At 41.8% G+C, this 16,213-nt stretch overlaps 1 protein-coding gene across 1 annotated transcript in view; it reads right to left on the bottom strand.

The window, feature by feature from the left end:
• CNTN5 (contactin 5) overlaps positions 1–16,213 on the bottom strand; it is a 2,004,044-nt gene that overhangs the window by 58,080 nt on the left and 1,929,751 nt on the right. The window contains exon 23 of the mRNA XM_040340187.1: positions 3,220–3,329. Within this exon, the coding sequence (XP_040196121.1) occupies positions 3,220–3,329 (110 nt within the window). The remainder of the gene's footprint in view (positions 1–3,219; positions 3,330–16,213) is intronic.

Here is a 16,213-nt window from a genome sequence, read left to right as displayed (position 1 = left end):
CTCTGTGTCCCGTGATGTAACGATAAAGAAACTTATATAGCGCGGCACATGCGAACTGAATCGCCTCTGTGCACGGGGTTCGGGAAAGGTGAGTACAGTACATATTCTTTTTACGGGGCATTAATTCTGTACAAGTGACCATGTAGAGACCTATTAGCGCACCTGAGATAAGTACAGTGGAAGAAAGAGAAATGTAACCCCTCTGAAGAGTCAAATACCTGCAACCAACAGGGGAGAAGAAGAGTAATGGCATTTAACACATGGCTCCGGAAAAGGTGCCTATTCTTTTACTGGGCATTAATCCTGTGCAAGTGGCCTTAGAGCACCTAAGGATGGTGGAGGAACATGTATCCAACCACTTCGAAGAGTCAAATACCTGCAACCAACAGGGGAGAAGCAGAGTGATGGCATTTAACACATGGCTCTGGAAAAGGTGCCTATTCTTTTACTGGGCATTAATTATGTACAAGTGGCCATGCAGTAACCTCTTAGAGCACCTAAGGATGGTGGAGGAAACAGGTACCCAACCACTCCGAAGAGTCAAATACCTGCAACGAACAGGGGAAAAGCAGAGTGATGGCATTTAATACATGGGTTCCAGGAAAGGTAATTTCAGTGCCTATAATTTTACAGGGCATTCCTTCTGTACAACTGACTATGTAGTTATAGGGTCACTTTCACCTCTTGAGATAGGTACTTTTCAATAAACAAAACTTTTATTTGTAAAAATTTCAGTCTAGGAAATATTTGCTGAGAAAATGAAGACACAACTGCATCTTTGGTTTCTGCAGTACATTCATTTGAACTTAGTGATCGCTGCCCTTTAAGCATTCCTTAGTATGTGAAACCCACGGAGGGAGAAATACTAATTGAACCTCCAATGTGTCCATAACTCAGCTAAAGCAATTAAATTGCACATTTCCAGTAATGAAGCATAAATAAAAACAGTATGCAAAATGTTATATTCCATATGTGGCTCTGTCACAGAAGAACAGGATTCTCGGCAACCTCCATCTTCACAGCAGCACCACCTAGAGTTACCTATAATTGCCAGATGACATTAAGAACTGGCTCTCCACAGGTGTCTGCAGCAGCTTTAATTAAGTGGCCGTGGGTACAATTCCATAGCCCTTATGGGTATACAGCAGGGGCTGCCAAAGTTATCAAGAATTTCAGAGTTAAGCCATATTCCTGACTTTCATAACTGGTCCTCTTGTGAATGACATGGAAGATAATTAAGAGGCTTATAAAAAAAATTAAGGCTTTCAGAAAATGTATGTTATCATAACAAAAGAAAGCATGAGCAAGTTTGTTCTGAATATAAGATTTTTCTAGGTGTCCAAGTGGTTTGACATTCCAGCATCAATCAAACTGAAATATCTGATTTTAGTGGAATGACTCTTTGAAGTGCAACTCTAGGGACACATGGATCAAATATATAGATGGGGGCTGCCAAAGGATTTGTATTTTTGTCCATCAGGTCCTAAGATTTACACAGACTTGCCATAGAGCACAGCCAACCTGGAGACCTGGGATCCGCATGCAGCGATGGTGTGAACCCAGCATAAAGGAAAAGTGATCCTGGTCAGCCTATGAGTCTGTGATTAAGCACCATTTGCCAATCATATTTATGAAAGGCAAATTCATCTTGTGAGTGAGTTTGGAATCCGGTGTGAGGGATTCACATGTTGGTGTTAAATAAAGATTAAAGTCACTGAAGTTCTGATACTCACATGCAGGCCCGGACTGGCCATAGGGCACAACGGGTGTTTTCCCTGGTGGGCCGTGGTCACCGGGCCACATGTTTTAAGAGCTGGCTGTGGCATGCAGGGTCGGCTGCGGGTTTCCGACATGCAGGTTTGGGCGCGGATGTTTCACATATGCTGGGTGGTGGCGGGAGGAGTGGAAAGAGTCTCTTCATTCCCTGACCACTAAGTAACTCCATGGCAACCTAGGCCACCGCTGAACCGAAAGTTCCTGTTCACACATGCGCCATGCAGCCACCTGGCAACCAGGAGGCCACTAGAGGAGGAGGGACGGAGAAGCTGAGGCTGAAGCCTTCTGCACCACCACCTGCAGTATATGCGGCCGCAGCGCCTTGCTGGCTTTCATGTGCGGGATGCGGGTCTTAGCTTCTGCATGTGAAAGCCGGCGAAGTACTGCGGCCGCTTATAGGGAAAGCAATGCGGCTGGTGTATGCCCACCTCTTTTGCTGCCAGTGAAGGGGTCAGATTTGATGCTCTTTATATCTGGCTATGTGAGTCATGCTATATAATGGCTTTGTAACCACTACTTTAGAAGTTAAAAGGGAACTACACTTTATAACAGGGTTTGCCAACTTGTTTTCTAAAGTAGTAGCTCCCAAACCCTGTTCTAAGGCTACATTCGCATACATGTTTAGGCACAATGCAAATGGCAGGGACAGGAATATGCCAATTCTTACTCCTGTTTTTGACACCTGTGAGTGGCTATCTGCATTGCCTTTTGTTTGTTCTGAAAGTGCAGGAATTGGGGTTAATCTGAGATGGTCCAGGAGTTACCATGATCTGAGGTGTGAGGGGTGAAGGAATTGTGATGATCTGAGGTGTGAAGGTGCAAAGCTCAGTTGATTATTCAAGTGATTTACAGCATTTACTTTATAAAGATTCCTTTTCATGTGAAGTTGACAGTTTTTTTTGTTCGTTTAATGTATCTGGCACTCTCAATTTCTTTAAACAATATTTTTGGCACACTATGCCCAAAAGGTTGCCCCTGGATTAGAGCAACCCTGATCTTGTGCTGCTTCATACTATTTTCAGGACTCGACCATCAAAACCGCAGTTAAAGTAAGACAAAAAACAGCATCATATGGCAGCTCTGATCTAAATTGGCCCTAATCTATCAGAGTAAACTAAAAAAGGTACCGTAATTGAATCCACACATCCTGGAACCCCACATCCCTTCATCATCCGACCCCTGCGAATATTCAGAATGCTATACAAGCCATGTCTGGTCCTCTCCTAAGGAGAACGGCGAAGTTGCCTGTAGGTCCATTATGTTACTCTATGACTTGAATGGGAAGATGAAGGTGAACTCCATTCAGTATGGAGGCCTATGTAATGTACCATAGTACAAAGCTTTGTACAAGTCTTCTCGTGTCTATACATTGGAAAATGCAACAAGCTACTGTATATAATAAGCCATTTGGAGTGATCAAGTCCTAGCAGAAGCTCTGCATACCTCAAACCCCAGCGGTCTTCCAACATTATCCTTGGACATCTTCCATGAGACAAGGACCTCCGAGGCAGACAAGCCTGTGGCTTTCATATCTATGGGCGCAGTGCTTGGCTCTGCAAAAGAGATGACATAGAAACATTATACCTCATTGTCCTTTTCAAAGTGGACATTTATCTTTTTCCCTTAACAATAGATCTGTCACATGCTGATACATAGTATCTCAAGAAATAAGCTTTATTTATTTATTTCATCTTATCCACCCATATTTGTATTTAAAATGTCCTTTGACTCATTTGTCATGTAGAAGTGTTTTGGATTTATAGATGATACAAGGCCTTTCCCTCATTCCTTTTATGAGAGACTATAAGGGGAATTTACTGAAACTGGAGCAGCTGTGCAAGGCAACCAATCAGCTTCTATCTTTACCTTCTTTAGTAAGCTTTGGAACAGCTTTTCCAGATTCTGTCTGCTCCAGTCTTCTATATCTGCCATTTTGTGTGAAACGCCCATTTGCTTTACATTGAAGGTCTGCATACTTCTTTTTGGAGTTTAAAGTGTATTTTTTTTTTCATTTTGGATAGAGTTGGGCCCCATACACACGAGAGAATATATCCGCGGATACGGTCCAGCGGACCGTTTCCACGGATAAATCCTCTCAAAGATTTCCGCAGATTTCTATGCGATGGAGTGTACACACCATCGCATTGAAATCCGCGCGGAAATCCTCTGGCGATGACGGGCGCGGCGCTGTCATATAAGGAATTCCACGCATGCGTCAAATCATTATGACGCGTGCGGGGAATCCCTTTGGACGGATGGATCCGGTGAGTCTGTACAGACGAGCGGATCCATCTGTTGGGATGGATTCCAGCAGATGGATTTGTTGTGCATGTCAGCAAATATCCGATCTGCTGGAATCCATCCCAGAGGAGATTTCTCCGCGGAAACAGATCCGCTGGCGTGTACACACCATAGGATCTATCCGCAGAAACCCATTTGCTGGGATTTATCTGCGGATGGATTCTATCGTGTGTATGGGGCCTTAGAGTTATAACCCCCATTGGGGAGATTTTTACACAGGTATCTGCTCCCTCCTCCCCCCTGGAAGGTGGCAAATGTGACACCGGAGGGGATTCCAAAAAGCAGAAGTTCCATTTTTGGGTGGAACTCTGCTTTAAATCCCATTTTAAATGAATTTTCAGGCCTTCCCATGGAAAACTAAGCCAAAGATCTTGCAGGATTATAATGAGATAAAAACTTCAGCTCAAGAAAAGAGCCTGCAGGTGATGACCATGATCTGTAGCACTAGATTGCCAGTCTTCCACACCTTAAAATGGTGTCTGTAATGGACCGACAGTGCATCCGGAAAGTATTCACAGAGCTTCACCTTTTCCACATTTTGTTATGTTACAGCCTTATTCCAAAATGGAATAAATTCATTATTTTTCTCAAAATTCTACAAACAATACCCCATAATGACAACATGAAAGAAGTTTGTTTGAAATATTTGCAAATTTAGTAAAATAAAAAATGAAAAAAATCACATGCACATAAGTATTCACAGTCTTTGCTTAATACTTTGTTGAAGCACCTTTTGCACCAATTACAGCCTCAAGTCTTTTTGAGTATGATGCTATAAGCTTCACATGTAGATACAAGCTTTGCTTGGACATCTATTTTTGTGCAGTTTCTCCCATTCTTCTTTGTAGGACCTCTCAAGCTCCATCAGGTTGAATGGGGGGCGTCGGTGCACAGCCATTTTCAGATCTCTCCAGATATGTTCAATTGGGTTCAAGTCTGGGCTCTGGTTGGGCCACTCAACGACATTCACAGAGTTGTCCCATAGCTACTACTTTGTTATCTTGGCTGTGTGCTTAGGGTTGTTGTCCTGTTGGAAGATGAACCTTTGCCTCAGTCTGAGGTCTTGAGTGCTCTCGAGCAGGTTTTCATCAAGGATGTCTCGGTATAATGCTGCATTCATCTTTTCCTCTATCCTGACTAGTCTCCCAGTTCCTGCCACTGAAAAACATCCCCACGTTATGATGCTGCCACCACCATGCTTCACAGTAGGAATGTTATTTGCCAAATAATGAGCAGTGCCTGGTTTCCTCCAGACATGACGCTTGCCAATCAGGCCAAAGAGTTTAATCTTTGTTTCATCAGACCAGAGAATTTTTTTTCCCATGGTCTGAAAGTCTTTCAGGTGACTTCCAGGTGGGCTGTAATGTGCCTTTTACTGAGGAGTGGCTTCTGTCTGGCCATTCTACCATACAGGCCTGATTGGTGAAGTGTTGCAGAGATAGTTGTTCTTCTGGAAGGTTCTCCTCTCTCCACAGAGAAAGCTGGAGCTCTGTCAGAGTGACCCTCAGTTTCTTGGTCAGCTCCCAGACTAAGACCCTTCGCTAAGTTTGGCAGGGCAACTCGCTCGAGGAGGAGTCCTGGTGGTTTCAAACTTCTTCCATTTATGAATAATGGAGGCTACTGTGCTCATTGGGATCTTCAATGTTGCAGAAATAATATTGAGGCACAGATTTGTGCCGCAATATAATCCTGTCTCGTAGGTCTACAGGCAATTCCTTGGACTTCATGACTTGGTTTGTGCTCTGACATGCACTGTAAATTGTGGGACCTTATACAGACAGGAGTGTGCCTTTCCAAAGCATGTCCAATCCACTGAATTTACTACAGGTGGAATCCAATCAAGTTGTAGACAAATAGCAAGGATGATCAGTTGAAACAGGATGCACTTGAGCTCAATTTTGAGTGAGAATATTTATGTTCATGTGATTTTTTTCATTTTCCAAGAACTGGAGGTGCATTGCCAAAAATAGTGTAATTCAATGGTGCACGTTTTGTTGCACTGCTTGCTTATTTATTTAAAAGGGAGACCTTAATGCAAGCAACACACAATGTGCGGGGGGAAAAGTAACATGCTTTAATACAACACACCAAGCCACCAAGGCGTAAATCAGGCAACATCTCAAAAGCCCTTTTAAATATTCAAATGTTAAAACCCCAAATTATAGTCCTCTGCCTGTTTCTGCTATGTAGACCCCAATGAAATGTAGTGTCATGCAGTAAATCAGTAAGCAGTAAATTTTATGCAGAGGTAATATGCATTATCAGTGAACATCTGACAGGAACATGCATGGCTCTATGAGATATCAAAGAACATAAAAAGGCAACAAAGTACAGCGAAAACTTCACCATCTATCTCTCTGTACATGAACCCTAGGGTCACAAGCTCAACGTTGTCACGCTGTAGCCGTTATATCAAAAGATTTCTTACCAAAGTATTGTCATGTTTTTAGATAAGCATCGGGTTTATTTTCTACCCACAAATGTATTCAGTTCTTTATTATCTGTAATGTTTAGGAAGGTCAAGGGGAGAACATATTCCCACATTCATCTGATGGGTTTGAAAGGCTATTTTTTATTATTACAAAAATAAACAATAAATTAAGGGTAGATAACTTGCGCTTATGTGTAAAATTTTGTGGATATCGATAAAAAAAAAAAAATAATTAACTCCTCAGGGCCCACTTGCATGCTATACTACAGGGCAAGGCACTGTTTTGTGTCTATGCATTGACATTTATTTAAATGGCACCCCAAAGGTCATAAATAAAATGTCCTGCACTGCAACATGATGGGTGTTGTGGTGCACTGTGGGGAGAAAAACAGAGCCAAAGTAATTTCTGCTAGCTTGAGGCTCATTCACAATGCATTTTGAAATAGCACTTCAATTACCAGCACACCTCTCTCTTGTCATCTGCTTAGACAAATAAGCGGTCATGCCATGAAGGTGGCAAGACAACCAAACTATGCAACACACTGGACCCTATTACTGGTAAGGGTCATAGCCAACTGCAAAACATAAAAAACAAGGATTTATGGCAAAGCCTCTTACAACTGCTACATTTAGCCCCTACCTTCTCAAAGGACCACACAGACCCAATCCCTTTTTCCTCCATTCCTATTATTTCTCAGTCACTGCAAATCTCAGATTTTTTTAAAGCTTATCTAAACACCAAACCAAACATTTTAGATATTTCAGCTACCAGTCCTTAGTTTTAACTGATGACTGCTAAAGTTTGGGTTTACTGTACATACATTCACATTGCAGGCATCCTTCTTCCAAACTTTCTGTTTTTTATTCAAACTTGATGGCATGTACATAAAATCATTATATGCTTTGCAGTATGAAATGTGTAATGGTATATTAGGTTTGTAAGTGCCATCTGTCAAGTAAAGTCTGCAATGATGTTCGGTGAATAGTCTAACACAGTGGTCTCCAAACTGCGGCCTGGGGGTCGGATGCGGCCCTTTGCTTGATTTTATCTGGCCCTTGTGGAACAATTTTATTCACTGACAACAAAGGGGCACAGTTCTTCCCAATGACACCAACAATGGGGCCCAATAACGTCAGTGATAAATAGTCAGGTTGAAAAAAGACAAGTCCATCCAGTTCAACCACAAAAAATAAAAAAATAAAAAACACAGTACAATCCCATACACCCAACTCCATGATGGGGGACTATTCCTTCCAATGACACCAACAATGAGGCCCAATAACACCAATGATGAGGGACTATTCCTTCCAATAACACCAACAATGGGGCCAAAAAACACCAATGATGGGGGACCATTCCTTCCAATGACAACAATGGGGCCCAATAACACCAATGATGGGGGACCATTCCTTCCAATGACACCAACATGGGGTACAATTACTCCCAATGACACCAAAGATGGGGCCCAATAACACCAATGATGAGGGACCATTCCTCCCAATGACACTAAAGATGGGGCACAATTCTCCCCAATGGTATCAACAAAGGGGCCCAATGACACCAGCAATGGGGCACAATTCCTACCAAAGACACCAACGGTGGGGCATAATTCCTGTCACCGACACCAAAGATGGGTCATTGTTTACACCAACTGATGCTGGAACTTCTTCTACTCCCGATGGCCACAGTCTGGCCCCCCCAAAGTTTTAAGGAGAGCGAATTGACCCTTTGTATAATAAGTTTGGAGACCCCTGGTCTAACGGATGAACAGTTAACCTTTTTTGTGATTGTACACCTGTAAACTTAATTTCAGGATCACCCAAGCTTACGATCCTGAACATGGGACTCTCAAACTTCTGGATATTTGGAGAGCTCAAACTCCAGGACCACCCATTTGCCTACCGTTTAGCCAAACTGAAGTTCCTCAAGTTTCCAAACAGGAATCCACAATCCTGACTCACATAGGGCCACATTAATGGGCATCACATCCCACGCTTTCATCTCCTACAAACATAGACAGCCACTAGCCTGACAGAGCCAAACAAAACTACACCACTACTACACATGCCAACTCCATGTCTGCCTTATGCAGGAACTTCCATTGAGAACATTTCAAAGAATAGGGATATCCAAACCAGCAGGTTATGAATTGAATTGCTTTTTACTTAAAATGTTATTCCAGTTTTCAACAATAATTTTTTTAGCAGACTTCCATTTGACTAAGAACTTGAACCAAAACTCTTTTCTCTGGCTCGGGGGCTTGGTTTCTCTATTTAGGGGTTACAGGTAAGCTTTCTTACCCTGGTAGCTCTAATTTGCAAATCCATCAATCATATATGATGAGGACCTTTTTTAAAAACACTAATTATTGTTATATTACATATAACTAGGAATGCTACTGAAAAAAATTGATTAAAAAAAATGTAATAAAACATATTAAAATAATTGAAAAATAATTTGAAAAATCATTATTAACAGACAAATTAACAATTTATAAAAACTATATTAGGTGAGGTAACCAAGTATTAAATACAAATAATAATGTTACTAGTAAAAGCAGTAATGATAATAATAATAACAACACTAATAATAATAATAATGCCTTCCCCCATATGTATCCAAAGTTCCACATCATTAATAATGAAAAATCCATTGGGTTACCTATTGGTACATATTATGAACTCAATTATGAAAAGCTAATAGCTATGACAGTGTCCTGACTCCTAACAATAAAGGCGCTGCTTGAAAGAAGGGGAGGGGGAAAAAGGAGGATTTATTGCTATGCATCAGCAATACTAATAGACCACAGGATTGGCATACATACCACCTCTCATGGGTGAACATCACAGCATCGGTCTCTAGAGCATCATTCATCCCTCTAGGTGTGAGGGCGTCCAGAGGATGGATCCAGTACGCCTCTCTACTGCAGACCCTTCTGTATTATCTACCAACATCCACATCTCCTAAATTACCTCTATTACAAACACCCTATGATCATCAGGATTTTTGTTATGATTGTCTCTGAAGTGATGGAGGACAGATTGTTCTCCTAGCCTTTCAAGATGTTTCTCTTATGTTCCCCAAAGTGAACCCTGAATGTGCGTATGGTATGGCCAACCTACAAGATTGGCAGAGATGGCTATAAATGACATACTGTAATCCACAATTGTTTTCAATGCCACATGAATATGCACATGCCACAGTTTGCTATCCCAGTTCTAAAACTTCCTATCAATAAAAGGTGATATGTGGAACTCAGGTTCATTTTCTTTGGGGGGTTTGACCCTACTATAGCCCCTGAGGTCCCTAGGCTTTCTGAAGACCATGTTGTGTTTATCTGAAATGATACCAGAAAGAAGGGGATCCTGTTTCAGGACATTCCAATATCTTGAAGAAAATGTTTTATTTTTATTTTAAAGGCTTTGTTGCTATACGTGGTACTAAATGAGACTATACTAGAATCATCATTACACTTGGACTTGTGTGTAAGCTTGTTTGGCTCCTCAAAATACCTGCTTCTATACTTGCTATAGGCCTCATTAATGAGATACCTGTGGTATCCTTTTACTAAATATGTCTGCTTCAGGACCACACTCTACTTGTCAAAGTCCTCCACGTTGGTACTAGTCCATTTGAGCCTAAAAAAAACTGCCCAAAAGAAACATTCTGAATCCACTTGGGGTGCTGGTGACTTCAGGCATGCCCTGCAAAGGGCTTAAAGTGTGTCTTTGAGACAATCTTCCAATTAGTGTCATAACCTAATTAGAGATAGAGAAAGACAAACTTTTTATTGCGAATTTGATGTTAAATTAATTTCCCTAACAATAACCTATGAACTGTTCCCTGATGGAATCAGAACCATCCCACATGATTAGAATATCATCAATATATCAAGCATAAATTACCAGGTTTGCTGGGATTATAGAGATGCTCGCAAAACCCTATTAAGAAGTTGGCATAACTCGGGGAAAACATGACTGTGCCCTTAATTTGTCTGTAGAATTCTCCCAGAAAAGCGAAATAATTGTGGGTCGAGGTGAATTAAATTCAGCGAACAATGAAAGATGTTTCGGCTGGCTTGGATCAAGGTTACTGTCCTGGGCTAAGAAGAATTGTAAGGCCTGTAGGCCATGTTCATGCTTTATGAATGAGTATAAGGAGGAAACATCCAATGACACCCATTTGTACCCAGTTCGCTATTGATAATTGGATAAGATGTCCAGCATATGGCCTGAATCCCATACATATGAGGGTAAAGGGACAACTAATTTCTGTAGGAAGTGGTCTATATATTACCCAAGGTTGTCACTAAGGTTATCTATATATGGGCTTTTCCGGGGGGGGGGGGGTAGCATAAACACAGTTCCATTCCTGTTTTCTCAGTATTTTACTCTCTAGGGTCTGATCCAACAATTTTTTAAGTGTCTGTCTAAAGTACACACTAGGATTTCCCTTTAGTTTTTCATACGTTTCATGATATCACAACAGCCTTCTTGCCCCTGACAGATATGCTTCCCTTGAATCGTGGTAGCTGATAAATCTCAGTGATGCCAAGGTCATGTTGATACACAACCTTACAATGGTTACTTGTCACTTGGATCTGTTTTTTACAGCTGTACTAGCCTTTGTTTTTTTGTAAATATGCACTCATTACTTTCCTTTTCTTGAATAAAGTTTTATCTGGTAATGCACTAGGCTTTTGACCCCTTTTGTTCTCTCTGTATGTACCTTTTACATATCACTTAATATTATTAGTAAACCAACTGTTTCTGCAACTGAGACCCAAGACTACTAAACGGGCTAGGGTTGGACCAACTGAAGTGGCAATTATTTGCTTGTCTAAAGTAATCACTGCATTTAACGCTCACTCAAACCTGTCAGATAGCTTAAGGCTGGCCATAGATTAAGCAAAGGGCTTGATTTTCCCATCAAAAAACAGTCAGTGTTTATGGGGGAACCCCTCCCATGGAATCATTGTATTATGAGAGCGGGAAGTTTTCCCACCATCAGAATACAATTATTGCACAAAAGAAACAGACAGGCTGGCTGCATTGAAGTTGATCGATAGATTGACTTCATACAACAAGCCTGCTCATTGATGGAACGAAATTTGGCCTGTTCCTGCTAAACCGGTGGAATTTACAGCCGCTTATGGCCAGCTTAAGATCTCCCAGATCTCCCAGAATGAGCACTCCACCATTTAAGGTTTGTGGAGGTTTAATACACTTCAAGAAACTCAGGGCACGTTCTGTATTCGCAGTCTTTCGGGTTTATTTTCCAAATGGCACATTTCACTCGCAGCCACAAGAAAACCGTATCAATAAAATACAGCATAATATAACTTGTAAAAAAAACATATTTATAAACCTGCAATTCAAAATGATCATCTTGCTCAATGCAGGAATCTAAATCACTTCACGAAGTTAATAACCACTAGTATTAACACCTGCCGGGTAAACTACCAGACAATTACCGTTAAAAATCAATATACATTCAGTGGTAAAAATAGATTTTTCTTTCACAGGTTGTATACAAGAAACACCAATACTTTCTTCCTGATAGCTAAACCAAAAGATAGAGAAGCCAAAATATATATCTATATATATATATATATATATATTTATATATATATATATATATATATATATATATATATATATATATATATATATATATATATATATATATATATATATATCTATATACAGTACAGACCAAAAGTTTGGACACACCTTCTCATTCAAAGAGTTTTCTTTATTTTTATTTTCATGACTATGAAAATTGTAGATTCACACTGAAGGCATCAAAACTATGAATTAACACATGTGGAATTATACATAACAAAAAAGTGTGAAACAACTGAAAATATATTTCATATTCTAGGTTCTTCAAAGTAGCCACCTTATGCTTTGATTACTGCTTGGCACACTCTTGGCATTCTCTTGATGAGCTTCAAGAGGTAGTCACCTGGCGCAGCACCCCATCACTCTCCTTCTTGGTCAAATAGCCCTAATGCCGCGTACAGACGGTCGTTTTCTGCGATGTAAAAAAACGACGTTTTTAAAAACGACAATTTAATTGATCGTGTGTGGGAGAAAACGACGTTTTATGTCTTCTGAAAAACGACCAAAAAAAATTGAAGCATGCTTCAATTTTATGTGTCGTTTTTCAAAACGTAATTTTTTACTTCACAGAAATTGACCGTGTGTAGCAAAAAACGACGTTTCAAACTACGTTTTTACACCCGCGCATGCCCATAAGCTAGTTATGAAGCGAGCTTCAATGGAAAAACGTGGTGAACGTAACCTCGCTTTGCTAGAGCACTGTGAAAAAACGATGGTGTGTAGGCAACATCGTTTTTGGAAATTGAAGTTTCAAAAACGTCGTTTTTTACTTCACAGAAAACGTCGTTTTTTTACATCGCAGAAAACGACCGTCTGTACGCGGCATTACACAGCCTGGAGGTGTGTTTGGGGTCATTGTCCTGTTGAAAAATAAATGATGGTCCAACTAAACGCAAACCGGATGGAATAGCATGCCGCTGCAAGATGCTGTGGTAGCCATGCTGGTTCAGTATGCCTTCAATTTTGATTAAATCCCCAACAGTGTCACCAGCAAAGCACCCCCACGCCATCACACCTCCTCCTCCATGCTTCACGGTGGGAACCAGGCATGTAGAGTCCATCCGTTCACCTTTTCTGCGTCGCACAAAGACACGGGGGTTGGAACCAAAGATCTCAAGTTTGGACTCATCAGACCAAAGCACAGATTTCCACTGGTCTAATGTCCATTCCTTGTGTTCTTTAGCCCAAACAAGTCTCTTCTGCTTGTTGCCTTTCTTTAGCAGTGGTTTCCTAGCAGATATTCTACCATGAAGGCAGGGATGGACTGGCCATTGGGACTACAGGGAGTTTCCCGGTGGGCCGATGGCTCAGTGGGCCGGCTTCAGTGACAGAAGACCGCCGCCCCCCTCTGCTCCTCTGTCTCTCCCTTCCCGCAGCGCTCACCTCCTCTCCCTCCCCGCAGTGCTCACCTGGGGGGACAAAGAAGCAGGGGGGGACAAAGAAGCAGGGGGGATGACAGAGGAGCATGGGGGAGGGGACAGACAGCTGACTCAACAGCTATGGCCTGGGAGTTTCTCACTTCTGCCTAATCTTGTCCCATAAGGGGGGGCACCGAACTGATTCTTTCCCCCGGGTGAAATAATGTCTAACTTCCCCACTGGTACTGCTTATAAGAGTACCAGTACCAGCCATTCTACTCTAATAAAGTAGAATGGCTAGTGAAGGGGGATATGGGGCTTGGGTGGCCAAAGGGGGGGGGGGGGTGCGGGAGTTGTCCGGCCGCCATGGGAGAGACCTGTCAAAGTGGGCCAGTCTGGATGAAGTCCAGGGCCAAATTTTTGTCCCAGTCCAGCCCTGCATGAAGGCCTGATTCACACAGTCTCCTCTTAACAGTTCTAGAGATGTGTCTGCTGCAAAAGGTGACTAATTTGAAGAACCTAGAATATGAAATATATTTTCAGTTGTTTCACACTTTTTTGTTATGTATAATTCCACATGTGTTAATTCATAGTTTTGATGCCTTCAGTGTGAATCTACAATTTTCATAGTCATGAAAATAAAGAAAACTCTTTGCATGAGAAGGTGTGTCCAAACTTTTGGTCTGTACTGTATATATATATATACTGAGATTTAGCTTCAAATTGAGAGTTTTCCAAGTGCTCGATCCAACCAGCAGAATTGTGTTTTGGGGCTTTTTTGCCTAGTTGTATTCATCCAAATGTCATACAATTGGTGTTCTTTTCATGCAGAAGTTGTTTAGCAAAACAATGAACACAAATGTATTTTAGCCTTGTGGTTGTACCGTTCTGCCATTGTTCCTCAGTCTAATGCCACGTACACACGACCGTTTTTCGCGATGCAAATTTTTTTTTTGCGACATTAAAAATGGGCCATTAAAAATTTAGAACATGCTCTAAATTTTCGCGTTGTTTTTAACGTTGTTGTTTTTAACGTAATAAAAAATGGTCGTGTGTGGGCTTTAACGACGTGAAAAAAACGCGCATGCTCAGAAGCAAGTTACAGTATGAGACGGGAGCGCTCGTTCTAGTAAAACTACCGTTTTTTTTGTAATGGAGATAGCACATTCATCACGCTGTAACAGACTTAAAAGCGCGAATCGTCTCTCACCAAAGTTTTACTAACACAAAATCAGCAAAAGCAGCCCGAGGGTGGCGCCATCCGAATGGTACTTCCCCTTTATAGTGCCGTCGTACGTGTTGTATGTCACCGCGCTTTGCTAGAGCATTTTTTTTTTCACGATCGTGTGTAGGCAAGGCCGGCTTAACAATTATCTGGTTAAAACTAATTGTTTCCTTCCCTCCCTCAGCCTGTAACTAAGTTGCAGTTTTTTTGAAGGAGGGGGGAAGTGAGTACCATTTCTTGACAGCATTCACTCCCTCTTTCTCAATGCTTCCCTAGGCGAAAAGGACCTTGCCTGTCCCAACCTCTCATTGCCACCCGCAGCCTCCTGGAACATGTCACACGTTCCAGGAGGCTGCAGGACCAGTCTCTTCCCCACACTACGCAATCTCAGGCATGCACAGTGGGGAGCTGGCTGTAAATCATCAGGAAGTCCCAACTACCCCTGAATTCAAGATGGTAGTGCCAAGGACCTGTAGTGTAGTGGTGAGAATAATTAGCTGTGGGAAGACAGCGCTGGGCTCCATAGACTGGTAAGTCCCTGATTTTTAAAAATCAACAGCTTCAGTATTTGGAGCTGCTGACTTTTTTTTCCTTTAAACTTGTTAAACTCCTTTTTAAATTGTCCAGCCTATTTCTAAGTAAGCTAAATTTGTTACCACCCTCTTGTAAACCATATTCTATCCACCCTGTGAAAAGATGCCTATTCTTACCTATCCTGAGAGCGATCCAGTCCAGTCACATGATCAGCTGTCAGCAGTATAACTTCAGTGTAGAAGAGAGACGGCTGACAACAGATGCCCCATTGCAAGTCTAGGGGGTTGATTTACTAAAGGCAAATAGACTTAGGCCCCGTACACACGTCCGAGGAACTCGACGGGCAAAACACATCGTTTTGCTCGTCGAGTTCCTTGTGAAGCCGCCGAGCCGAAATTTCCCATTGAACAACGAGGAAATAGAGAACATGTTCTCTATTTCCTCGCCGAGATCCTCGTCGGCTTCCTCGGCCGAAAGTGTAGACACGGGCGGGTTTCTCGGCAGAATAAAAGCTCCGACCGAGTTTCTGGCTGAATTCTGCCGAGAAACTCGGTCGTGTGTACGGGGCCTTAGTTGCCCTCTGCAAGTGCAGTTGCTCCAGAGCTTAGGAAATAAAGTAAGGCTTCACATTGCAAAGAGTACCCAATCACATTCAAGGAGGGAAAAAAAACAGCATTTCTGTTTGCACATGATTGGATGATGGAAGTCAGCAGAGCTTCTGCTCATTTAGTGCAACAGTTTTTTTGCCTTTAGTAAATCAACCTCAAAGCTTCACTTTGCAAAGAATACCCAATCATGTGCAAGGAAAATAAAAAAATAACAGCATTTTTGCTTGCACATTATTGGATGATGGAAGTCAGCAGAGCTTTTGCTCATTTACTAAGTTCTGCAGCAACTGCTCTTACAGAGTGCACAGTCTATTTAGCTTTAGTAAATCAACCCCTATGGGTCACGTCAGCGCCC

This window comes from Rana temporaria, chromosome 2, assembly GCF_905171775.1.
Source record: "Rana temporaria chromosome 2, aRanTem1.1, whole genome shotgun sequence".
NCBI classification, from domain to species: domain Eukaryota; kingdom Metazoa; phylum Chordata; class Amphibia; order Anura; family Ranidae; genus Rana; species Rana temporaria.
Note: the sequence above shows the minus strand (reverse complement) of the source record. Positions and strands in the feature narration are given on the sequence as shown.